We start from the raw sequence: 26,399 nt of genomic DNA, 5'->3' as shown, positions 1-26,399 counted from the left end.
GTTTTGCTATATTATGCAAAAGCAACTTTTCAGCAGGTACCAGAAAGTATCTGTATTTGGGATCTGCATAAGTCCTAAAAATGTGTGCGCCTCTGCCTTTGTAGTCCGTGCCAACACCGCAATCTATAAGCTTCTTCTTTTTGTCTTTCTTCTTGTCATGGGACTATCATCCTCTGATGTTGCCATTTCTAATATAAAATAGTGTAAAGTTCTTACTTAGATCTGTCAGTAAACTCGCCATGAAAGCACGAAAACATACCGGTGTGCTGAGTTTACACTATTCACCCAAGGAAACTTAGTTATTAGAGAGTTCCGGCCTTCTTGTTGTTGTTACAGTAGTGAGTCACGGATGAGAAGATGCTGCTCCGTTATTGATTTAAGTAAAGTCTGAAAGTCATTAAAACAGTTAGCTCCATCTTTTGGCACTTCTTCCACTCCCGTCCTTGCACGCTTAACCGCTACAACAAAGATGACGGGGTGAAGACGCTGTCGAAGGTGAGCCACGTAATTAAGACCGCCCACAAAAGGGCGCATCCTGTAGAGACGCTCAGAAAGCGACTTGAAGATGATCCGTAAAACATAATCTATGCAAAACTTTTGACCAGAGAACCACAATAACATGTTATGTAGACCAAAAGGAACTGTTTAAAATAAATAAAAATAATCCTGATATGCGCCCTATAAACTGGTGCGCCTTTGGTATGAAAAAAGACTTGAATAGACATGCTCATCAGTAGTGCGCTTTATAATCCGGTGTGCCTTATGGTCTGGAAAATAGGGTAACTCCATTATTTTGTATCATACAGTGATGGCCGAACTGCATCTTTGTTTATTTGCAAAAGTTAGACTTGTTTTAGCGATCACGACTCCTGTGTGTTTCACGGGGGGAGGAAAGCAAGGGTGTATCATCCGGCCTTGATCTTTAATGGTGTGTTGAACCGGCTCCAGTATTGACTCTGAGCATTCCCCACAGTCAACCTTCCCTGCTTTGACCTCAGGCCAGGCTTACGGCCGGCCAACAGAGCCAATGAAGAACACAATCAAATAAATTAATAATAGCCGAGCAGTTGGCTTTCTCCATGGTCATCATTTATCGGGCCGTGGGGAGGGATGACCCACCCAAAACACTCTTGTTGTGCCACAACCGGCCTGGTTTCCTTGGCAACAGACTGTCTTGTTTGAGGCGAGGTGCCCAGGGAGTCATGGCGGTACTGTAACAGCAGCCGGTCGGGGCTGAGCTGACAACGAGGATGGATCTCCTCGCTTTCCTTTGTCATATTCCCGCTGAATACTCCCGTATAATAACAACGGTGTAATGCTGGAAAATGGCGTCTTGACAAGCAAATGTTCCCAAAGATGACAGACGGCCTTTTTGTGCGTGCTTTGCTGCACTGAATGATAGTCATTAGCCTGTCTAAGCAGACAAGCCAATGGTGTTATAGCGGGCTGATCCCGCTGTTTGACTGAGGTAGCAAAACAACTGCACAACTGCTGTGTTATTATGGGGCCTCATTAAGTGAGGGGAAGGTGGGAGACAGGCGGGCGAGGGGGAAGCATCAGCGAGAGGGCCGGCGAGAGAGACAGAAAAGAAATGAAAAAACACAAGAGAGCGATACAAAGTGTATTCTGAGGTGATGGCAACACACGCAGATGCCTTTGCAAAGCCAAAATGAAGACGATGACTAAAGAACCCAATTAAGGGCTTTCTTAGGGGAGTCATCTTGGGAAAGGGGGTGGGTCTTCCTGGGACATGAGCCCTGGGCTACATCCTCTAATTAGACAGAGCGAAGGGGGAGGACGGCTGCCTGTCACTGGGAGGGAGATGGGGTCCGTGGGGTTCCGCGTGTCAGTCCCAGAAACAAAACACAATTACTCTCGCATTTAACCACTTCAGTCGGGGACACTCTTTGACAGCCCTTTTACTCCACATCAGCTCCTCCACTCACCAATCTGCACACTCATGTTTCATCAAACCAGAGAAAAGGCTTTTAATCGGCTGACAATGAGTGCCAATCGGCACACCTTTTTCAAATGGAAGCGTTGCATCACTCCAATGTGATTGGAGGTAGAGTTTGTACTACAGTGGGAGCTCTAAGGACCGGGGGCCGCATTCGGCCCGTTAAGCTTTTCAATCTGGCCAGTCGGACATTCCCAAATAATTGTTTTAGATCTTACTGTAGCTGCCATTATGATGTGCAGTGATGTTTTCAAATGACCGTTAAGTCTTGAACTTTCCAAAGTATTTCAATGGTTGGAATCTGCGCTTTTGCATGATATACATATATATATATATATATATATATATATATATATATATATATATATATATATATATATATATATATATATATATATATATATATATATATATATATATATAGTGGGGTGCATTGAGGATGGTGATGACGAGGAATACAGGACACTGGTGGAGGACTTTGTCACATGGTGTGGAAAGAACCACCTCCGAAAACCAAGGAGCTGGTTGTGGACCTGGGAAGGAGGAGGAGTACTTCAGCGACCCCTGTTTCCATCAGGGGGGTGGATGTGGACATGGTTGAGTATTATAAATACCTCGGAGTACACATCGACAACAAGCTGAATGGGCCAAAACACGCTGAGGCTCTCTACAAGAAGGGACAGAGCCGCCTCTACTTCCTCAGGAGGCTAGGATCCTTCAACGTCTGTACAAAGATGTTGAAGATGTTCTACGAGTCGGTGGTGGCGAGCGCTTTCTTGTATGCCGTGGCTTGCTGGGGCAGCGGGCTGAGAGTGAGGGACGCAAACAGACTGGACAAGTTGGTAGAGAAGGCCAGTAACGTGGTGGGAGTGGAGCTGGACTCTCTGGCGGTGGTGTCAGAAAGAAGAAGTCTAGCAAAACTCCTAGCCATTATGGACAACACCTCCCACCCACTACACTCGGACCTTGCGGAGAGAATGAGCACGTTCAGTGGAAGGCTCAGACTCCCTAAATGCAACACGGAACGACACAGGAGGTCCTTCATACCGACAGCCATCAGACTGTATAATGCATATGTTCCTTCTTGACTGCACTTAAATGTAGAATATATGTAGAATATATTTATACTATTCATATATTATATTTTATATATATATATATACATATATTATGTATATAATATATATTATTTATTATTATTATTGTCTAATGTGAGCGAACTGTGGTGCTGAATTTCCCCCAGGGATCAATAAAGTACTTTCTATTCTATTCTGTTATATACCAGTTACTATGGTAATCTAATTAGTTACTATGGTAATCGTAATTAGTTACTATGGTAATATTAATCACAACAGCTTAGACGAGGCACCAAGCAGTGTGGGTGGGGAGCGTTTCCACAGAGTGTTTCCTGAGAGGCCAGCCTGAAATGTGGGTGTCAGGGACAGATGCGGAAGGATATTTTTACAAGAAAGTTCTAAAGCTTAGTAATAAATTAGATGTATCAGATTGTAGGTGGGTTTATTTTTTTACCCCTTGCGTTCATATTTCGCTGTTTGTCACATTTCTGTTGCGTTTCACTAAATTGTAAAACATGTTTATCGAGAGGGGGTATGACGTTCATATGTTGTCAATATTCAGTGTTTTATCCTTCATAGTTAATATTGTAAATCTTACATTCTTTTTTTTCATATACATTCTGGGTGTCTGATTCAGTAAAAAAATGTAAAATCCAATTCCGTTTTTTAAGGCGGTCTGTCATAACGTGTTTAAAATTCAGACATTATTGTAAGGTTTTGTATTAGTGTTCATAAAAATAGATATACTGTCACATATTTTTTTCTCTAAATTTGGCCCCCTGAGTTAAAATAATTACCCAGGCCTGCTCTGAGGTCAAGTTCTGGGATGGTAGTTGAGAATATGAAAGATTATTTCTTCATTGAAAATGTTTTAAAATACAACAAGTCTGTTCAAGATGTAGCTACTAATAAACCTTTGATAATTAAACAAAATGTTTTATACAAGAAATTGTCACATAAGTGTAAACACACTGTCACCTTTAAAAGGGAACTGATATGAATTTCCCCTTTTCTGACACATGTACTGCAAATTATTTGCCATTTGCCAAGATTTTAAATTTCATTTCTAGAAATGTCCATATTTTTAAGAGCTATTTACTTATTTTTAATCATTGTCTTTAAATCACAATCCAAATTTTACCTTGAATAATTATATTTTGTCTATTTTAGCACTCACAAAGGATATTTTTGTTTTCTCCACATTGAAAATCGTGTTATTGAAGCTATGGATGGAAATCACAATGGACATTTATAAAATGGAGAAGAAATCAGCTTTTATTAATTATAAATTGGAATCATTTACTTCATACTGGGAAAACTGGGTCAAATATGTCACCTTCCATAAGCCTGACTTTTTATGTCTATAGTTTTTTGTTTTTTTTATAGTTTTCTTTTTAAGTGTCTATTGTACAGTAATTATTTAGTTCCTATTTAAATCATTTGGGGTTTGCCCTAAAAGTCATATTGTATTAAACAATGACTCCCTGTGTTTGTAAACAATAACAAAACCCACCCAAAAGATACTTTGTAATAATATTGACATAATATTTGTTGTATATTAATACCACAGGTATCCATAGTATCAACATCTGGATCGATCAGCCCTACTTTATATTGACGCTTTAGCGTTTCGCTTCTTTTGCGGTCCTGCCCGGTGATAAAGGTAATTGAAAGAACCTGTTTGTATTCCGCCATGATGGTGAGGGTTAATGTCTTAGAAGCGGCTTCCCACTGTGGATAGACGTCACGGTCGTTGCAGCTTGCTCTCAAATTTCAGCCGGTGTTCTGCTAAGGCAAGCGCGCCTTTATGTGTGCAACAAGGAATATGGGACAAGCAATTGTGTCTCCCTGAGCATGCATTTATTTTGAAAGAATATTTCACGTGAGTACAATCTTTGGCCATGTCAACACTGGGACACAGCTGTGGTAAAGATCATCAGCCCATTGACGATCAGTTAAGAAAGGCAAATAGACATGCAGCCTATAGGGGCCAAACACAAATGTCATGTGGAATCGTCCAATCTGATTGCTCTGATGTCTTCCTTCTGTACCGCTTACAGCACAGGTGTCAAACTCAAGCCCCGGGGGGCCAATGCTGGCCCACCATATTATTTTATGTGGCTCGTGAAAACCTGGACATAATATGCGTTAATAACATGCTCAATCTTTTCCCACTAAATATTAGTTCTTTCACTTTTGACATTAAAAAAATATGTACTGCATGCAACTGCATATATTTTAAAATGCAATATTGTCCAAATCCAAATTATAGATTATCAAGTGTTCCAAAAATATTTTTTGTTATACTGTGTCTGCTTGAGTTATGATTTCAAAACAAAGGATCAATCAAATTGTAGACTGTAAAATAAATAATAGATTTTACGGTTAAATTCTGCACTGAATTTTTTTTACCATAAAATTGACTTTGGTGCGTTTTTTTCCATATGCAGTAAGACACTAAAATATAAAAACAAAAAACAACAAAAACAGTTTAAAACAACAAGATTTTACGGTAAAAATAAGACTATCTGGCAGCTCTCTGGCTTGAATTTTACAGCAAAAAACAGTGGTATTGTTTATCCATTCCATTTCGTTTATTAAATTTTTTTTATATGCTGTAAAATAACCACTAAAGTAAAGTGCTGATGACTGAGTTGTCAGTTTTTAAAGTAAAATGTTTTTTTGTTTTTTTTTGCAGCTTACCTAAAAAAATATATTGTTATTGTATTATATATTTACATGTATAAATATATACTCATTGTTAAAAGTGGCCCTCTGAGGGCAACCATGGGGGGCCGGTGGGGGGGGGGGGGGGGTGGGGGTATTTGAATTCTATCAGGTTTACTTTTATGTCTTTTATGTATTGTGTATTGACTAGTACGGGGGTCAGCAACCCGCGGCTCTGGAGCGCCGCCCTAGTGGCTTCCTGGACCTTTTACAGAGATGCGTGAAAATGCAAATAGATGAAGAAAAAAACATTTTTTGTTTTAACATATTTTCTGTAGGAGAACAAACACGACACAAACCTTACTAAATTGTTAGAAATCCCACTGTTTACGTTATACATACTTGACTGATGAGAGTATTTGGCGAGCACTGTTTTGTCCTACTAATTTAAGTGATCTTGAACACACCGTAGTTTATTTACACGTACAACTTTCTCCGACGCTGCCACAGAAAGATGTGTTTTATTTGTCTCATTTTGTCCACCTAACATTTTATGCTGTGCGTGAATGCACAAAGGTGAGCTTAGTGGATTTTAATGATTTTCTGGAGTGCGTATCAGGCATATTTGTATAATCCATGACTGCAAGCTAATCAATGCTAACATGCTATTTAGGCTAACTGCATGTACATATTGAATCCTTATGCCTCGTTTGTAGGTATATTTGAGCTCATTTAATTTCCTTTACTTATTTATATCTGCATGTCTCATGACCCATTATCTGTATGTAGTATTGGCTACATTTCTCATGGTTGTTTGTGTGCCTTGTTGTTCCAGACCACAGCAAACATTACCCAGCTTGCAAAGATTGTAATAAATCCATTAGAAGAAAACCGCATGCCGTTTCCTTGAACTTGGACACAAACATCTACACCTTTGGCCATTCTGACCCAGTAATTGAAAGAACTTATCTCATTCTTTGAGAAACCTCCATTTTACTAATGACTTCCAATGTTGAAAAATTGTGTAGAATAAAAATTAAAATACAACATTTCTGTCAACGAAGATTTGCGTCAGCCTGTGATAGTAGGCTATCATAGCCAAAATAGGCACTTACATCATGTGTTGCTTTCAATATAAGACTTATATAAGGCTTTTATTTTTTTGCGGCTCCAGACAGTTTTATTTTTTTATTTTTGGTCCAATATGTCTCTTTCAACGTTTTGGGTTGCCGACCCCTGGTCTGGTATTTTGTCATTAAAGCTAATTACTTATTTTTCTTATGCTCTTCATTTTTTAAAATGTATATTTGCATGTCTCATGACACATTATTTGTATGTAACATTGGCTGCATTTCTCATAGCTGTTTGTGTACCATGTTGTTCCAGACCACAGCGAACGTTACCCAGCTTGCAAATATTGTAATAAATCCATTAGAAGAAGACAGCCTGCTGTTTCTTTAAACTTGGAAACAAAAATCTACAACCTTGACCATTCTAAGCCAGTAATTTTCTAAAATGTATCTCGTCCTGTGAGAAAGTCTCCATTTTACTAATGATCCCCAATGTTGCAAAAATGAGTAGAATAAAAATAAAAATTCAAAATTTCTGTCAATGAAATTTGCGTCAGCCTTTGATAGTAGGCTAATATAGCTAGTATAGACTTAATGTCTTGCCTTCATTATAACACTTTTAATTTTTTGCGGCTCCAGACAGATTTTTTTTAATGTATTTTTGGTCCGGTATGGCGCTTTCAACATTTTGTGTTGCCGATCCCTGGTCTACTATTTTGTCATTAAAGCTAATTTCTTATTGTTCTCATCCTCTTCATTTTGGCATTTGTGTATAAGTACACTTGGCAGCCAATTAAACTGGGCTTTTTTTTCCTCGGAAGCACTATAAACAAATATTTATTCCTCCCGGTTGCTGGAAAAAGTCAAGTAAGAAAGTGAAGACGACATGTTTGAGGAAGAGATGCACTGATAGATTCGGGCACAGTGCACAGAGCGTCTCCTCTTTGTTTGGATTTAACTTTCCCTCGTGGTGCAGCAGAGGAAAAAAAGAAGCGAGCTCAAAGGCTTCTGGGAGTTTTATGTCATGTCTCCCCGCAGACAATGTGTTTGCATGCACGTATCACACCCTGGGAGCGAGCGCCACAAAGACAAACACACAACGTTCGCCAGCACGCTGAGGGGGAGAATATCCTCCCAGGATCACAAGGTCTGTCATGCTGTCTAATTCTGATCCACCTACAAAACTAGAACGCCACAATGGTGACACATCACTCGCCATCTGAGGCTGTTTATGTCCCCGTTTGCAGCGACAACTAACTAAATAATTATAAATATGCTTAAATATTAACGACGACTCCCTCACAAGCACGTTTTTCTCCTCATTCATTGTTCTTTTATTGCTTTTTTGGGGGGGTGGGGGCGTGCGACATTTTCAAATGGTGACAGTATCACCTGGGGTGATGAAGAAGAAAAACACCTTGTCATATAAAAGGGGAAAAAAACAGGTATACAACTTTCAAAAGCACGATGAGCTGTCATTGTCGGATAGATCAAGATATTGCGAGGAAATGGGGCGTTTGAAAGGCGCTTAGGGACGAAGGCGGAGATCTTCGCTTTGGTGCGACGCGTTAGGGATGTGGGGCGTTTGGGGTGTTTTTGGGGGGCGTGTTTGAATATTCAGTCAACTTAAGGGGATTTGTGCTTCATATTGGGTAAAGTACGGCATGCCAAGAGTTCATTAGAGGCAGCAGTGGTAAAAAAAAAAAGCCAAAAAAAGCAAGAACTGTCTACAGCAGGGGTCTCAAACTCACTTTACCTGGGGGCCACTGGATGCAAAGTCTGGGTGAGTCTGGGCCGCGAGAAAAGATTTCCTAAAAAATGTTTTGCATACTCCTCAGCATTTGTAGTTATATAATGACGTTTCAAATTGCATCCCTTGTGTACTGCAACTTTCTCTGTGCAAATAAGACATGTCGGGGTGCCCCTGTGTTCAACAAAGTAATATTGCATCTCCCACTTTTCCTGGAATTGTCTTTGCTCATCACTAACCTTTCTCTTCACTGCAGGCTTTGAAAACGACATGCTTGGGGTTATGGCATATATATGTATTTAGCCGACGAACGGAGAATAATGTTTTTTCCGCAATGTGTGTCGTTCCGCTTTTCCTCCCTACAGCAACACGGCGGTCAGCGGATTATAGCTGTGAAAGTACCGGGATAGCGAGCGCAAAAAAGTGAGGGCTCCCGGAGTGTTATCCGGCGTCATATAGAAATATATGTAGTGTTCATTGTTTTATGGAATGCAAATTAAACAATAAAAAAAAAAATAACAATTTGAATTGGTCCAGGTTATCGGGGACTGTTATTACTGACAGACAGGTGTCGCAGTGTGACTGCAGCCGGGCACGTAATAAAACCTTCGTCTCCATGGCAACGTCTCTGTCGCTTTCACTCATTTGCCGCTTTTCCACTAATGCAGGCATTAGAGCTTCTCACCTCCATCTTTCTACTTTGACTTCTCCATTATTAATTGAACAAATTGCAAAAGATTCAGCAACACAGATGTCCAGAAAACTGTGTAATTGCGCGATGAAAAGAGACAACTTTTAGCCGCAAGTGGTGCTGCGCTAATATGTCCCCTCCAACTTGAGACGTTACGCGCACTGGTCATCATTCCGCGACGTTTTCAACAAGAAACTCCACGGGAAAATTTTAAAATTGTAATTTAGTAAACTAAAAAGGCCTTATTGGCATGGGTTGGCAATGTTAATATTTCATCATTGATATATAAACTACCAGACTGCATGGTCGGTAGTATTGGGTTTCAGTAGGCCTTTAATTTGTTATAGGTGAAAACATGCATTAAACAATTGAAAACGTGGCTTATGTGGTTGTTGTTTATTCTTTCTACTAGGTTTGATTGATTGAGACTTTTATTAGTAGACTGCACAGTACAGTACATATTCCGTACAACTGACCACTAAATGGTAACACCCGAATAAGTTTTTCAACTTGGTCCACGTTGATCAATTCAGGGTAATCAATCAAGGGTTGTACAGTATACCAGTATTAGTAAAGTACAACGATACTAATGAATCATATTCGGCCTCTAAAAAGTACAGGTTTCCCCCACCCTTTTTTTAACGGGCATGACGGCACATCGCCACGTCGTTACATTGCTGGTTTTATGACAGCAGAGGAGCATGTTCTGCAGCGCACAATCACGGAGTAATTACAAGCAGACACAGTGTGTAGACAGAAAAGGGAGATCGGACGCATTTTGGCTTAAAACTAATGATAAAGGTGAAGCTATAACACTGAAACACCCTCAGGACGAGGTGTTTTAAGACATGGCTAGCTAGCTAGCGGCTAACGTCCAGCCGCAGTCTGCAGTGTTTTAGCTACTTCTAAATCACTAATCCTCGCCTCCATGGCGACAAATAAAGTACGTTTCTTACAAGTATCATCCCTGCAGGACGAGGAATAGCTAAACATGCTTCACTACACACTGTAGGAGGATACAATAGCTCACCGGCGTCACAATGTAAACAAACGCCATAGGTGGATCTACACCTGACACCCACTGTAATGATACCAAGTACAGGAGCGTATCTGGTCGATACTACTATGATTCCATCGATATTCTTTAGCATCACAAAATCTTTTTTAGTTGTTTTTTAATTTACATTATGTTTCTAAACTCAGGAAATATGTCCCTGGACACGAGAACTTAAATAATGACCATTGTATGATCCTGTAACTACTTGGTGTCGGATCGATACCCAAATATATTGTATTTGTATGTATCTCTCAGAGCAGACGCCACTGGTAGGGCTCACTCATGGATATGAATACGTAGATGCCACCTTCTGATTTGTCAGGCAGACTGGCTCCAAAGTTTTAATCATTGATAGGCCTCTGTTTCAGTTCCTGTAATGCCGTAAATCAGGGGTGTCAAACTAATTTTCATTGAGGGCCACGTCGCAGTAATAGCTGCTTTCAGAGGGACAAGTTTTTAATATTAATTTACATTATGCATGTGGGTAATAACCTGTGATTAACCATGATTAATTGAAATGCTTATGGATTTGATTATTCGATTTTTTTTTAATGTATAACTTATAAAGGTGACAAGCAGATATTTAACTATTTGTTTTTATTTCACAAAAATTGTTTTGCAATACAGTATATAATATTATAATTGGTATGATCAGATAATATTAAAGTTTAAATTATGCATTTTTTTTCTGTCAAAATTGGAAGAACAAATGCATTTAGAAAAAGAAAACAAAAAAAAAGAAAACTTATTTTTTGGATGATAAGGCGCACTTAAAATCCTTTCATTTTCTTAAAAATCCACAGTGCGCTTTATTACCTGGCGCGCCTAATGTAAGGAATAATCCTGTTTGTGCTTACCGACTTCGAAGCAATTTTATTTGGTACATGGTGTAATGATAAGTGTGACCAGTAGATGGCAGTCACACATAAGAAATAAGTGTAGACTGCAATATGACGCCAGTAAACAACATCAAAACATTAAATGTTCCATTGAAAATAAAGAACAAAACACACAGCACTCAAATATCTGTCAAACTGTTTTAGTACGACTTTGAAACCGCACTGCTTGATTGATTGTCGGCCCGTTACGGCTACCGTAGTCAGAGATACAAGTATTGCTATGGTATGTGTATAAGGACCGTAAAATGGCACCCATTAGTGGACATACTATCTGGCGTTTTGTTTCACTATATCATGCAAAACCAACTTTTTTATGGTCCAGAAAATATGGTAAATTTTTTCCAGGCTTTCGCGGGCCACATAAAAATGTAGCGGGCCAGAACTGGCCCCCGGGCCTTGACTTTGACACATGTGCTGTAAATACACATTGCTTTCCCTGCTCAAGATGGCGGCCGCGTAGACACATCGATGCAATGGACAGCAGCATCACCAATGTATTCATCATTTAAGTCCCATCTTAAAACTCATTTGTATACTCTAGCCTTGAAATAGACCCCCTTTTTAGACCAGTTGATGTGCCGTTTCTTTGCTTTTCTCCTCTGCCCCCCTCTCCCTTGTGGAGGGGGGGCGGGGGTTGATGGGGTTTCTCATAGTCATTGTCATCGACTTCCCACTGGGGTGAGTTTTTCCTTGCCCTTATGTGGGCTCTGTACTGAGAATGTCGTTGTGGCTTGTGCAGCCCTTTGAGACACTTGTGATTTAGGGCTATATAAATAAACTGATTGATTGATTGATTGATGGGGCATTCAGGACTTTCTAGTAGCATGCTAACTTCTGGTTTCATTGTACTTTTGTTTGTTTTTCTCCTTGTAACATGTGTTTTGGGGGTTTGCTTGGGTTTCGGACATTGCTGCATGTCACTGCACTAAAGTAGATCCAACTTTCATTTCTATAGTGTCGTGCCTTGAGAAGACGCTCTGTAATAGAAACGCTTGCTGAAAATCTGAGATAGTGTCTATTATGAGATCATTATCAATGCAAAAATCACTACGTGTACATGCTGGCTCCCTTATTTCTCTCTAGCCGTGCATCTCTCATTCACCCACCTTATTTTCCGCACCGGACAAGACGCTGTGTGGCTGTTTACACTGACCTGGTGACCGCAAAGCCTATAAATACGCTTAATTAAAACACCGGAATTGGTCACAGCTTGGCAATCATGGCCATCACACGGGGCGAAAGGAATCTCATTTGAGCAGAGCATGATGCAGATGTGCACGCACTCGTCACTCGGCAGCACTCATTAGGCCGCGGATACTTCTGGATTGTCTATGAAGGAATCCTTTTAAAAGGCACTCCAATTAAGCTAGGGTGTCCTGTGGGCGTCTTAAGAGGGGGAAGGCAGGGAGGAAGAAGGCATGCAGTCACCCCAACACCCTCAATCTCGACACGACTTAACACATCATTTCCAACCTGGTCCAGGGAATAAAATTGGAGGATGGGGGAATAAAAGACAGCCAAGCTTGAAGGGGAGGCGGAATTAAAAATAATTGCAAAATAACAAGATTTGCCAATTGTCTGCCATCTCACTGCTGTGTAACTTCAAATCTATTTCTTTTTGTAAGAACGTCTGAGCTCCACAGGTAGAAAATGATCATCCGGTGTTTTTTATTCATATATGCAAAAACTATCTATAGTAAAGATTAGTTAAATAACAAGATTTTCCAATTTTCTATCTTACAATGGATGTAAAAAAACCCTCCAGTTTTTCTCTAATCTTGCAATACAAGAATGCAATAAAAATGAATAAAAGATAGCAAAATAATTGCCAATATAACAAACTTCACATCTGAAAAAAAGAAATAAATATATATACAACGGGCCAAAAGTTTGGACACACCTTCTCATTCAATGTGTTTCCTTTTTTTTCATGACTATTTACATTGTGGATTGTCACTGAAGGCATCAAAACTATAAATGAACACGTTTGAGTTGAAAAAAGGTGAAATTACCGAAAACATGTTTAATTATCTAGTTTCTTCAAAATTGCCACCCATTGCTCTGATTACTGCTTTGCACACTCTTGGCATTCTCTCGATGAGCTTCAAGTGGTAGTCACCTGAAATGGTTTTCACTTCACAGGTGTGCTAGAAGCTCATCACAAAACGCCAGGTAATTGTCATTTTGGTGTCCTTTTCCACACACCATGATAATACCCCTTTTTCTGAAGCACAGAACGCCTGAATATGGTAGCCGTAATACACCAACAATCCATTAACCGGTGCGGGTTCATAGCTTACCAAAGTCATACGGCATGGCGTAGTGGGTAGAGCGGCCGTGCCAGAAACCTGAGGGTTGCAGGTTCACATCCCACCTATTGACATCCAAAATCGCTGCCGTTGTGTCCTTGGGCAGGACACTTCACCCTTGCCCCCGGTACCGCTCACACTACCCCAGGGGAGCTGTGGCTACAAATGTAGCTTACCACCACCAGGTGTGAATGAATGATGGGTTCCCACTTCTCTGTGAGCGCTTAGAGTATCTAACAATAGAAAAGCGCGATTTAAATCTAATCTATTATTATTATTACTAAAACATTTTGACAGATTTCTGAGCGCCATGTTTAATATTTTATATTCACAACGAAACATCAAAGTTTTGCTCTTGATTTCCTAGCATCATTTATTTAATAGGCGTCAACTTGCAGTACACACCTCTTACGTGTGACTGCCATCTACTGTTCATATTTATCATTTCACCATGTACCAAATAAAATGGCTCCTAGGTCCGTGAGGACAACCAGAATTAATCCGTACATTAGGCGACATAATGCGAATGATTTTAAGCGCGCCTTATAGTCTGAAAAATAGGGTATTAAAGAACAATAAAAAACAGAACATTTAATTCAAATAATGTTCTGTTTTTTTTTTACTCTGACTATTTTCCTAGTCTATTCACCAGTCATACGTCACACACATTTGTGTGTACATAAAAAACTACTTGCAACTGCAAAAGGGCTGTTCAAAAGACATGATTTGCTTTCAAACGTTACATCGATACTGCAAATTGTTGGTCAATTCGGCTGGACCGCTTTTGTGTATGTGCACGCACACTAGAATTGTATGTTTGTATCTTATTTTGAGACAATTTGTATCCAGTTTAATTTGGAATTGTTTCCAGGCCATGCTATGTATTAGCATGATTAGCAAACAGTACAGGCCAAACGTTTGGACACACCTTCTTTTTCAGTGCGTTTTCTTTATTTTCATGACTATTTACATTGTAGATTGTCACTGAAGGCATCAAAACTATGGCTGTGAAGTGAAAACCATTTCAGGTGACTACCTCTTGAAGCTCATCGAGAGAATGCCAAGAGTGTGCAAAGCAGTAATCAGAGCAAAGGGTGGCTATTTTGAAGAAACTAGAATATAAAACATGATTTCAGTTATTTCACCATTTTTATGTTAAGTACACAACTCCATGTGTGTTCATTCATAGTTTTGATGCCTTCAGTGACAATCTACAATGTAAATAGTCATGAAAATAAAGAAAACGCATTGATGAGAAGGTGTGTCCAAACTTTTGGCCTGTACTGTATGTTTTGAAAAAGGTCGAGCTACTGGGAAGTTAACATATCTGGTGTGAAGATGGTTCAAATGTGTCAAAAACAAACACTTGCTTGAATATTTTTTCAGGGGTAAGCGTTGGCACATTAAGAATTTGGGGATGGTGAATATGCATGGGTACTAAATTTGGTGCATTTTTAGGTACCGACCAAAGTCTGACGGCACTATATTTCAATACCTTTGTTACACGTGACATTATTTTGTCTGGTTTTACTCAAAATGGATCCAACTGAACTGCCTCTAGGTAATGTTACAATTCACCATGGCAAAAAAGTAAGACGAAAGCGCTCAAAAGTAAAAATAAGTGGAGTAAAAAAAAAAAAGAAGTAATGGCTGGCCTGCCTTAACCTAAACTTCTGTGCTTCTTCTCAGTCTGCCTGCTCATGTCAGATTTAAGCTGCGGCTAAAACCAGGCACCCATCAGTTAATCAATCTGCCTAATTAATCCAGCCTGGCAGCAGAGACACATACTGTATTTGAGGCTGGAAATTTGTTATCAAGTCTCGCATTGCAATGTGCCCGGGGACATTTTTTTTGGTCTCCTAAGAGTTAGTGAGAGGTTCTTTGTAGCGTGTGTGTGTGCAAGAAGGTCAAAGAGAGCCTGCGTTCCCTCCCCATCAGCACCTCATGAAATATCTTGCTCTATATTTTAATGGGGTGAGGGAGAAGAGGTGTAAAGGGTGAAGATTGTATGAGCATGGCAGAATAGGGATGGGGCGGAGGGGCCCCTGGGGGGCTCTCAAAGCAAAGGTGGTACACGCATCTGCCTGCTATTGTTTTGTCGGTGAAGGAGGGAGATTATTCTCCTTTGGAATGTGCAATCCAGGACACAGCAGCCTAGGAGACAGTCAATCTGACCACTCTGAGGGGGTCTACCGAGCGGGGGGGTGGGTCCTGGGAGGGCTGATTAGACGGATATACTCCCATCATCCATCCAGACAGGCTGGGTGGAAATTGGCAAGGCCCCCTTGCAGGGTAGAGTTCACCAAAGGCGGGGAGGAGGAGGCTGCACTGGATCTCACCAGCAAATTAATAAAATATTATTCCTGCTACACTTTACCTCCACCTGCCCAGCTGCCTCTTTCCCCCCACCCAGCCCCGAGCTGCCCTTTGACCCATGCATGATGAGGAGCCCGGGCGGCTGGCGAGCGGGCCAAAGAGTCAGGGAGAAAGTCCGGAGTAGACACTGAGAGTTTTCACCTCTCGCACTGCTGGAAGACAATTCCACTTCATACAGACTGACAAAGGGGCCGCCGTGCTCACCCTCTGCCTCCCATGTCAAGGAGACATTGTGCACGGCAAGTTAGACAACAAGTCAAAACTGCAACATTTTAAATAAAGACGCATCTCTGCGGAGCCGTTTGGGACATTATTTAGAATGACCTCTCATGCGTACTACTGAAACACTCTGATACACACTACTGAAATGCTCTCACAAACAACTGAAATGTTTTTCACGCACAAACTACTGAAACACTCATACACACTACTGAATTGCTCTCACATAAATAACTGAAATGTTTTTGTCTCACCCACACTACTGAAACACTCTAATACACACTACTGAAACACTCTAATACACACTACTGAAACACTCTTATACACACTACTGAAATGCTCTCACAAACAACTGAAATGTTTTTCTCAAACACACTACTAAAATACTCTCATACACACTACTGAAATGGTCTCACATAAACAGCTGAAGTGTTTTTCCCTCATACATACTACTGAAACACTCTTACACACACCATTGAAATGCTCTCACATAAACAACTGAAATGTTTTTCTCTCACACAAAGCACTGAAACACTGTCATACACTACAGAAACACTCTTATACACACTACTGAAATGCTCTCACATAAAAAACTGAAATGTTTTTCTTGCACACACACTACTGAAACACTCTTATACACACTACTGAAATGCTCTCAGATAAACTGAAATATTTTTCTCTCACAGAGTACTGAAACACTCTCATACACTACTGAACCACTCATATACACTATTGAAATGCTCTCACATAAACAACTGAAATGTTTTCTCTCACACACACTACAGAAACACTCATACACTTCTGAAACACTCTTATACACACTACTGAAATGCTCTCAGATAAACTGAAATGTTTTTCTCACACACAGCACTGAAACACTCTCATACACTACAGACACACTCTTATACGCACTACTGAAATGCTCTCACATAAACAACTGAAATGTTTTTCTCTCATACACTACTGAAACACTCTTGTTTCTAACTGCCCCTCATACGTATCGAGCACATAGCACTGCAAATCAAACAGACAGCAGTTTTCTATACGCGCTGCTCGTATAGTACGTACTGTGCGTTCCCCTTCATAATAAAGTGCAACGGGTAATAATAATAATAATAATAATAATGGATTAGATTTATATCGCGCTTTTCTATTGTTAGATACTCAAAGCGCTCACAGTGAAGTGGGAACCCATCATTCATTCACACCTGGTGGTGGTAAGCTACATCAGTAGCCACAGCTGCCCTGGGGTAGACTGACGGAAGCGTGGCTGCCAGTTTGCGCCTACGGCCCCTCCGACCACCACCTATCATTCATTCATCATTCATTCACCAATGTGAGCGGCACCGGGGGCAAAGGGTGAAGTGTCCTGCCCAAAGACACAACGGCAGCGATTTGGATGTCAATAGGTGGGAAGCGAACCTGCAACCCTCAGGTTTCTGGCACGGCTGCTCTACCCACTACGCCATGCCGCCATGTCATGTTGTGCTCTAATCTTCTGTAAAACAATCTAATCATACACAGAACGACTCTCACGCCTTTCAAATAAATGTCAAAACACAAATCTACCAGCGCCCGTTCTTTATACTTAATTGTGGCGACCTATCAAAAGTTAGGCATCCGTAATGGGCCTAAATGACTATGTATTATTCTAATTGTTCTTTTTTGTAACACTGTTAGTGTAAGAAATGCACATTTGTAGTTGTTTCCCGATATTTCTACACAAATATTCACACATTTTGGGGCAATTAGTAATACGAGCAGAGAAGTTTTGCCGCTTGCGGCCATGTTTTCCAGCCAATCTTGCTCAAATTTTACACACATGTACTTGCTATTTAACTTTGGTGTTTGATAACAGTGCATAGTAACTAACATAAACAGTGAATAATAACTACGAGAGTGAAGTGAATTAATTAACTCATATTATGTTTTGCATATGGTGAATGTTCATATTCATCTTGGAGAAAGCAAACCATCGAGTTTAAGTAAATAGTGGTATTTCAGTTTGAGCACATAATAAGATAAGGCCCCTTAGTCTGACATTCGCAGGTAGATTGGATCACTTCTCGTCGGAAAGAGGCAATAACTGGGACTTCGGAATGCAAGAGTCATAGCCCTATCCTTGAGAAGAGACTACCTATCTAGCTCAACGCCAACATTTGAGTAATGACTTAAACAGTGACGTGCGGTGAGGTTTATAGCTGGTGAGGCACTGACGTAATCAGAATCAGATTTAAAAATATACAGTATGCGCTCTGCGCAGATTATTTGCCATTTGATTGGCAGCAGTTTACGGGTTATGTTTAATTTCTGCATTCTTTACACATACAAACGGTGCATTTTATTAAAAACGAAACAAAAATAATGTTATCGCCGTCTTACCTTTACACATAAATGAAGTCCATGTGCCGGTCCTTCTGGATAAAAATAGCCGTCACTTTCTGGTAAAAACCCTCTTTCACTTCCTTCAGTTTTAAAAGTCTTTTAAGAGTTCAACATAGTTGCTGTGATAAGCAGAGCTCATACTCTCATCATTTCCACGAAATGCTAGCTGCTTTTTGGCAAGGAAGCAGGTCGCATTGATGACATATTTTAAAATCTCTCGGTTCTCTTTTACCTTAGCATTATGTACACTGATGTTGAGTCGCCGCTGTTTATCCAAAGCCAAGTCTATCCTCGTCATCCCAAACGTTTTTAGCGCAATCTAGCTTTGAACATGAGCGGCAAAACGCTAAGTTTGGTGATGCTTTTTTGCAAATTCTTTAGGTCACAAAATCCCATTTGAGTCCACACAGTTCCACAGCTTGAAAAAAGAAGGCAAGGAAAGCAGAAAGAGCAGTTTCTTGCAGAACATCCACAAAGCCAGTCTTTTCACGTATAACACTCCGTCTGGAAAGAGAGAGTAACTTTCCGTCCTGCTGATTGAAACAAGCCATTCAGCTCCGGCGTTGGTCTTCCTTTAGTAATTATCTCCTGCTTCGCTTGAAAGTCCACTTTTGAAAAGTGTTTAAAAGCGCGGAAATGTGGTCATCCATGTTGAAAGTCGGGATGCACCAGACGGGAAAAATAAGTCGTTGCAACACTTACCCGCTGAGGCCACCAAATGTCTGGGTTCATGAGCGCCCCGCCCTTATCGTGAGGCACGAGAACTGTTTGCTTCACCTCAGACTTTTTTCTCTGCCATTTTGATGGCTCACCAAGACACAAAACATGTTACTCGCTGCAGCACTTGACTCGCTCTCGCCACTGTATGTCTCTGATTATGAGCGCCCCTATCGTGAAATACGAGAACTGTTTGCCTCACCTCAGACTTTTTTCTCTGCCGTTTTGAACACACCAGACAAGAACGCGCTCTGGCCGCACTGCAGACAGAGAAGTTTAAGAGCGATTGCGAAAATTCTGTGATTTTTCAAAGAAAAAAATAATCCAAATTGGTGAAGCTCAAGGAAAATTAAAAACTAAAAATTATAATTATTTTATCATTATATATTTAATTCATTTTGCATGGTCACAGGTGAGGCATGGCCTCACCTGCCTTCGCTGACCGCACGGCACTGGACTTAAAGCAGTTGTTTTCCCGACACTTTCACACAAACATCTCCTTTAATGGTCAGGATGTGCTCTCCTGACTTAGCACGCACACACACACACACACACACACACACACACACACACACACACACACACACACACACACACACACACACACACACACACACACACACAGGAAGGAGGAATAAAAAACTGATGATTTGGTTTCTCCAATTTAGGAATGCCTCATTTTTTTGACTTGACCTCCTCCGGGGACTGCAGACCTGTATAATGACGCTCGTTTGTAATAAAGCAACTTTTTGTTGAGCAAAGCGTCTCCGGCGTCTCTTTTGAGACGAGGATGACAAGACCAGAAATACGCATCAGGAGGAAGGCAGGACTCTTAGAATTAATTGTTCTTATTCATAATCAAGGTTTCTGTAAGGATCAATAAAATATCTATTGAGAATAATTTTCCACTTTCATAAGTTGAAAGGCTGCCAAATACCCACCTGTATGTTTACATATTGTGTTACAGGAGACAATCAGGATCACATGATGAGCAAGCTCTCCTGTTTGAAGTTATTTACAGATACCAGAGGAGCCTATTACTCTAGAAAATGAATAAAATGTGCTGACCCTGTAGCCCTGAAACTAAATAATCCAGGAAGTGCACCTGTTTGATTCAAATGACAATCAGATAATGATCACATTCACCTTCCCCCTGGCACAGACCTTCTGCTGGGTTTAAAAACCGGACCTCCTTAAAGAAATGCTTGACGATCAATAAGCAGCCGTGCTGACCCCAGTTTCAATCTACTCGCAGAACAGAACCATCTCTTCTTTCTCTATGCCCGCTCTGGCAAATTGAGAAAAACGCCAGTGATTAGACTAGGTGGTTCATAGGCTAAGATTTTAATGATTCATCTTCAAACGGTAATACAAAAATGATGCCATATGCACCACGGAGAATTCACCGAACACAACAGAGCGGCTCAAAAAAAAAACACACCACCAGTGTAATAAAATAATAAGGTCTGTTTCATTTTTTCACGCTCCCTGAGGAGCAAAGAGGGAGGGATTGCTTGAAAATGGATTATCGTTCTAGCACTGCGAGTTCAGAAGTCCAACTAGTAACTTTGTTGAAGGGCAGATATGGCCTCCCCTGAGGACCAGGCTCATATTTAGCCACAAGGCCTCCTTAGTGATTAGAAAACCATATTGACTCCACCATGTTTTTGCATCTGCACTGTGCGTAATTACCTCTTCAAAAACGAGCATTCTGCTAATCCCCTAATTCCAGATATTTTACTGCACCAACGGTCTAATAAGCAAATCAAATCATATCTGGGAATCACAAATGAGTTTTTGAACGGACTGAAATAAGTCCTCTTCTGATCCTCAAAGTGTAGCGAAGGGGAGGGGAGTGAACTATCCCCGCCCGGACTGGAGCTCACCTGTAATTCCGTCTGGAAGAAGAACTTCTGAGGGCACTGCGAGCAGTCGTAGATCTTATCTTCCTGGCCGTGAGCGGAGAAGATGTGCTGCTGGAGCTTGTTGGCCTGCACGAACACTGCACAGAGAGAAGAAGAGGAAGCATTAGACTTGTTCAGGAGCCTGGCATTAAGACTTTATGCAGTTGTTTGGGGCCACAAACTTCAGTAACTGATCGTCAAGGTGGTTTGCTTGAATCTACTTTGATGGACTAAATTGCCTCATGGATACAGCTACATTTATTTTATTTAGCGGTGAGTCAACATGTCCTTGTAATAGTTTCAGTTCAGTTTAGCAGCATCGCGGCCATGCCCATTCAAAAGTCCATAGAAATAAATGCCAATTTAGCGTTGCTTCAAAAGGTGTTATCGTGACAGATTTACTGCCATATTTCTAAAACGACTGTACTATTTAGTTTATATTGTAACCAAACCTTTTCCCTAAAGGCATAATTTCTAGAAAACATTTGCTTTTTCATAGTTTTTGTCCTATTTATTGTGTTTTCTTTTTCAATTAATGCCATAGTAACATAATATTTTTCAATTGAATTGACTTCCCTGCAGTAAGCGATAAACTCTTTTCTTTCTCCCTTGAGAAATGTAATTGTTTACCTTTTCCTACACAGTACAGGCCAAAAGTTTGGACACACTTTGTCACTCAATGCGTTTTCTTTCGGTTTGTGACTACATTGTAGATTGTCACTGAAGGCATCAAAACTATGAATGAACACATGTGGAGTTATGTACTAAACTAAAAAGGTGAAATAACTAAAAACATGTTTTATATCCTAGTTTCTTCAAAATAGCCACCCTTTGCTCTGATTACTGCTTTTCACACTCTTATCATTCTCTCTATAAGCTTCAAGAGTAGTCACCTGAAATGGTTTTCACTTTACAGTTGTGCTTGAAGCCCATGGAGAGAATGCCAAGATTGTGCAAAGCAGTAATCAGAGCACATCTGGAATAATGTAAACCCACTAGACTGGTAGTTTTTAGCGCTTCCATAGCGAGATATAAGTTAGAACTTTACACTACTTTATATTAGAAATGGCAACAGCAGAGAGTGAATGTCCCATTATAAGATGAAAGAGAAATAGAAGAAGCTTATCAACTACGGCATTAGCGCGGACTACAGTGGTGGATGTGCGCACATTTTCAGGACTCATGCAGATCTCAAATAAACATCAGCTGGTACCAGAAGGTAAGAAAAGTTGGTTTTGCATAATATTGTAAAACAAAACGCCAGGTAATATGTCTGCTAATGGCTTCCATTTTGCGGTCCTTCTAGACACACCATAGTAATACTTGTAATCTCTGATTAGGTAGCCGTAATGGGCTGACAATCCATCAAGCGGTGCGGCTTCAAAGTCGTACTAAAACATTTTGACGGATTTTTGAGTGCTGTGTGTAATGTTCTTTATTTTCAATGGAACATTTCAAGTTTTGGTGTTGTTTACTGGCGTCATATTGCAGTCTACACGTATCTCTTATGTGTGACTGCCATCTACTGGCCACACTCATCATTACACCATGTACCAAATAAAATTGCTTCGAGGTCGGTAAGCACAAGTGGAGTTACTCCGTACATTAGGTGCACTGGGTTATAAGGTGTACTGTTTAGTTTTGAAAAAATTAAAGGATTTTAAGTGCGCCTTACAGTGTGAAAAATACTCCAAAAAGACCGCCTCATGGAATTTTCTAGCAATTATAAAAGCTACGATTTCATCCAGTAACCATGGTTTGAATATGGTACAATAGACGTGCATGAATGTTTGACCTATGGGGGAAAGAGTCAGTACAAGTCAAACTAATTGTCTAATATTTGTGTTATTTGTTCATTATTGAATATGTTTGTGTTGCTGCTGCCCAATACCAACACTTGTGTTGCTGCTTACATGCATTTTGTGCTCCATTCCACGTCCGCACATCCCCTCATGCAACTCTCAAGGTTTGGTAAGTTAGTTTTACTCAATGTACAAGTCCCTACTGCAGATGGCATCCGCTAATAATCAGTATACCGTATGTAATATATATTGTCAGGATTTTGTGCACGCAATCATTGTTCATCCTGATCGTTCATCCCATACGTATTTAATGAAAAAGTTCACATTCAGAAGCATTCATTCCACTCGTGCACATTAGAGTTGGGGCCTCGCTGCAAGCATAACGACAACAAAGGCAGCACCCTAATTGCATTTGCCTGAATGGAAACTGAAGAGAACATGTCAAACGACAAGGAAAAAAACTTAATTACAAACAAATGATAGCGCCATTCGAAATTGCATAAAACAACTATAAAGATGTTAGCGGATCAGTGATGCGACCGCGGTCAAATCCACGACACCGGCTGCATAATGCTTTGGGAATAATGATGCTCCTTATTTAGCACCACTGTGGGAACAACAAGCCGGGAAAAAATAAACAACCGTAAAAATTGGCATGGCTTCAAGTGCAAAACATGGCCTCCATTAGTCTACATGGCTAATTATATTGACAGTATAAATATTCATGCACTGCTTATTAGACTACATTCGCCAGCATACAAACACTGCCACTTTAAACACACACACACACACGCACAGGCACACACACACACACACACACACACACACACACACACACACACACACACACACACACACACACACACACACACACACACACACACACACACACACACACACACACACACGTATATATATTTGTGCTTTAATTAAGCCACCGTCCACACTGGCACAGCCGAGGGGATAACGGTGGTGTGGGTCTTGAGTGAATGTGCCTTGAATGCGTGGGTGTGTTTCAACGCTCTCCGAGGAGCACTTCAAACATGCCGTTTGTTATCCCAGACCCCATGTGCTTTAAGGACGGCTGTCTCATCTCAAAGGGCGTAGAGAAAAAAAAAAAAAAGTTTGCATGTGGGAGCCTTCATTTAAATTTCTTACAGCTCAAAATAACTTTTCTTCTAATAAACGCACCGTGGTGCCAGGCGGCGAGGGAGGAAGACGCAGAGGCTCAGGAGGGCGAGGTGAGGCGGAGATGGCGGCTTGGGTCATGGTGGCCGCCTCTGCGCAGGTCTTGGCGGCATTTACATGGACCAATTCGAGCTCACCTGGGTGTGTTAATTATTGAGAGATGTGCGTCAAAGAGTCGCACATGAAAGTTTCAAGTCGGAAGCGGACGCACTGTGGCTTGGTTCTTAGGCTGATCTAACGCGGGTGACACAACAGTAGTGGGCCTCATCTGTGACAACAACGACATGGACTACAGGGAGGAGGTGAAACATCTGGTTGACTGGTGCAGAACCAACAACCTGGTCCTGAATGTAGACAAGACCAAGGTAATCATTGTTGACTTCAGGAGGCACCAGTTCAGCTACACTCCACTCTTCATCAACGGCACAGCAGTGGAGATTGTAAGCAGCACCAAGTTCCTGGGGGTGCAAATAACTGACAATATGACCTGGTCACTACACACCGGAGCTCTTGTATAAAGAGTTCAGCGCCGCATGCACTTTTTGCGACGGATGAAAAGAGCACAGCTCCCTCCCACGATTCTCACCAGAGGCAATACAGAGAGCATACTGACCAACTACAGTGGGGCAAAAAAGTATTTAGTCACCCACCGATTGTGCAAGTTCTCCCACTTAAAATGATGACAGAGGTCTGTAATTTTCATCATAGGTACACTTCAACTGTGAGAGACAGAATGTGAAAAAAAAAGTTATATTTGGGTTTCATCTGACCACATGACATTCTCCCAATCCTCTGCTGTATCATCCATGTATCCATGTTGGTATGAAACTCAACTCGTCGTGTTTGGAGTAAGAAGAATACTGAGTTGCATCCCAAGAACACCAGACCTACTGTGAAGCATGGGGGTGGAAACATCATGCTTTGGGGCTGTTTTTCTGCTAAGGGGACAGGACAATTGAGAAAGAATGAATGGGGCCATGTATCGTGAGATTTTGAGCCAAAACCTCCTTCCATCAGTGAGAGCTTTGAATGGTTGACCAAATACTTATTTTCCACCATAATTTACAAATAAATTCTTTAGAATTCCTTCAATGTGAATTCCTGGATTTTTTTTTTATCACATTCTGTCTTTCACGGTTGAAGTGTACCTATGATGAAAATTACAGACCTGTCATTTTAAGTGAGAGAACTTGCACAATCGGTGGCTGACTAAATGCTTTTTTGCTCCACTGTATATCTCTGTCTGGACTGGAGCCTGCAGTGCCTCAGACTGGAAGTCTCTGCAGAGAGTGGTGAAGACGACGGAAAAGATCATAAGGACTCCTCTTAATCGTTTCCAGGAAATCGCAAAAAGCTGCTGCCTGACCAAGGCTCAGAAAATCTGCAGAGACTCCTCCCACCCCCACCAAGGACTTTTTTTTCACTGCTGGACTCCAGAAAGAGGTTCCGCAGCCTCCGTAGCAGAACCCCAAGGTTCTGTAACAGCTCCTTCCCTCAGGCTATAAGACTCTTGAACACATCATAATAATCCTCTCAATCTCCCCCCCCCCCCCCCCCCACCCCCCAAACGGATTAACTCGCTGGAATATAAATACAATATAACATACATCAATAAACGTGGATGCATATGCAAAAGTGCATATGCATTTATGCAAATGTAAATGTATTCTGTTATAAACATTAATTCACTTCCTTTTTTCCTTCATGGATCTAAACTTTACCGCTGATCCTATATTATTATTGTAATATTTTCAGAATGTGTTTGATCTATTTTTGGCCAAAGTAAGACAAAGAAAACAATCAGAATTTTTATAATTTTTTTTGCTTTAATGCCATGATTTTAATAGTCCGGCCCGCGTGTGCGCAGATTTTCCTTCAAGCGACACCTGAGCTAAAAGGAGTTTGACACCCCTGGTTTAGCTGATTGAAGAGCTAGCTTCCACAGGTAATGGATCCATGACGATGACTTCTGTTTTGTTTGGAAACAATTAAGGTAAGTAAATAAATATTTACAGAATCTTTCGTACCAGTATATATCTGCGGTGCGGCTAATATATGTACAAATATTTATTTATTCTAAAAAGCACGGGATATACTACAAAACGTGTCCATACTGTCTCCACATTGCTTGTGTTTTGCTGCAGAACATCCACAGCATTATAATTAAGGGGATACAAACACAAGTAGGCTCGAGGAATAAATAAATGAAAAGGCAAAAAGGGGAGTGGAGGGAATCAACTTTGCTTCCCTCCTTGCGCAAACAGTTAAGTAGCGTGGTGCAATGCTGCCTGCAAGGAGCGCGAAGCCTGCCAAAATAAAGATGAGATGAGCT

General features: G+C 40.8%; 1 protein-coding gene across 8 annotated transcripts in view; it reads right to left on the bottom strand.

Moving 5' to 3' along the window:
* The window catches only part of LOC133568406 (zinc finger protein 521), a 293,495-nt gene that overhangs the window by 17,924 nt on the left and 249,172 nt on the right, over window positions 1-26,399 (bottom strand). For all 8 annotated transcript variants that reach the window (XM_061920306.1, XM_061920307.1, XM_061920308.1 and 5 more), the window contains one exon: window positions 21,060-21,175. In XM_061920306.1, coding sequence (XP_061776290.1) covers window positions 21,060-21,175 — 116 coding nt within the window. The remainder of the gene's footprint in view (window positions 1-21,059; window positions 21,176-26,399) is intronic.

This window comes from Nerophis ophidion, linkage group LG14 (assembly GCF_033978795.1).
Source record: "Nerophis ophidion isolate RoL-2023_Sa linkage group LG14, RoL_Noph_v1.0, whole genome shotgun sequence".
NCBI classification, from domain to species: domain Eukaryota; kingdom Metazoa; phylum Chordata; class Actinopteri; order Syngnathiformes; family Syngnathidae; genus Nerophis; species Nerophis ophidion.
Note: the sequence above shows the minus strand (reverse complement) of the source record. Positions and strands in the feature narration are given on the sequence as shown.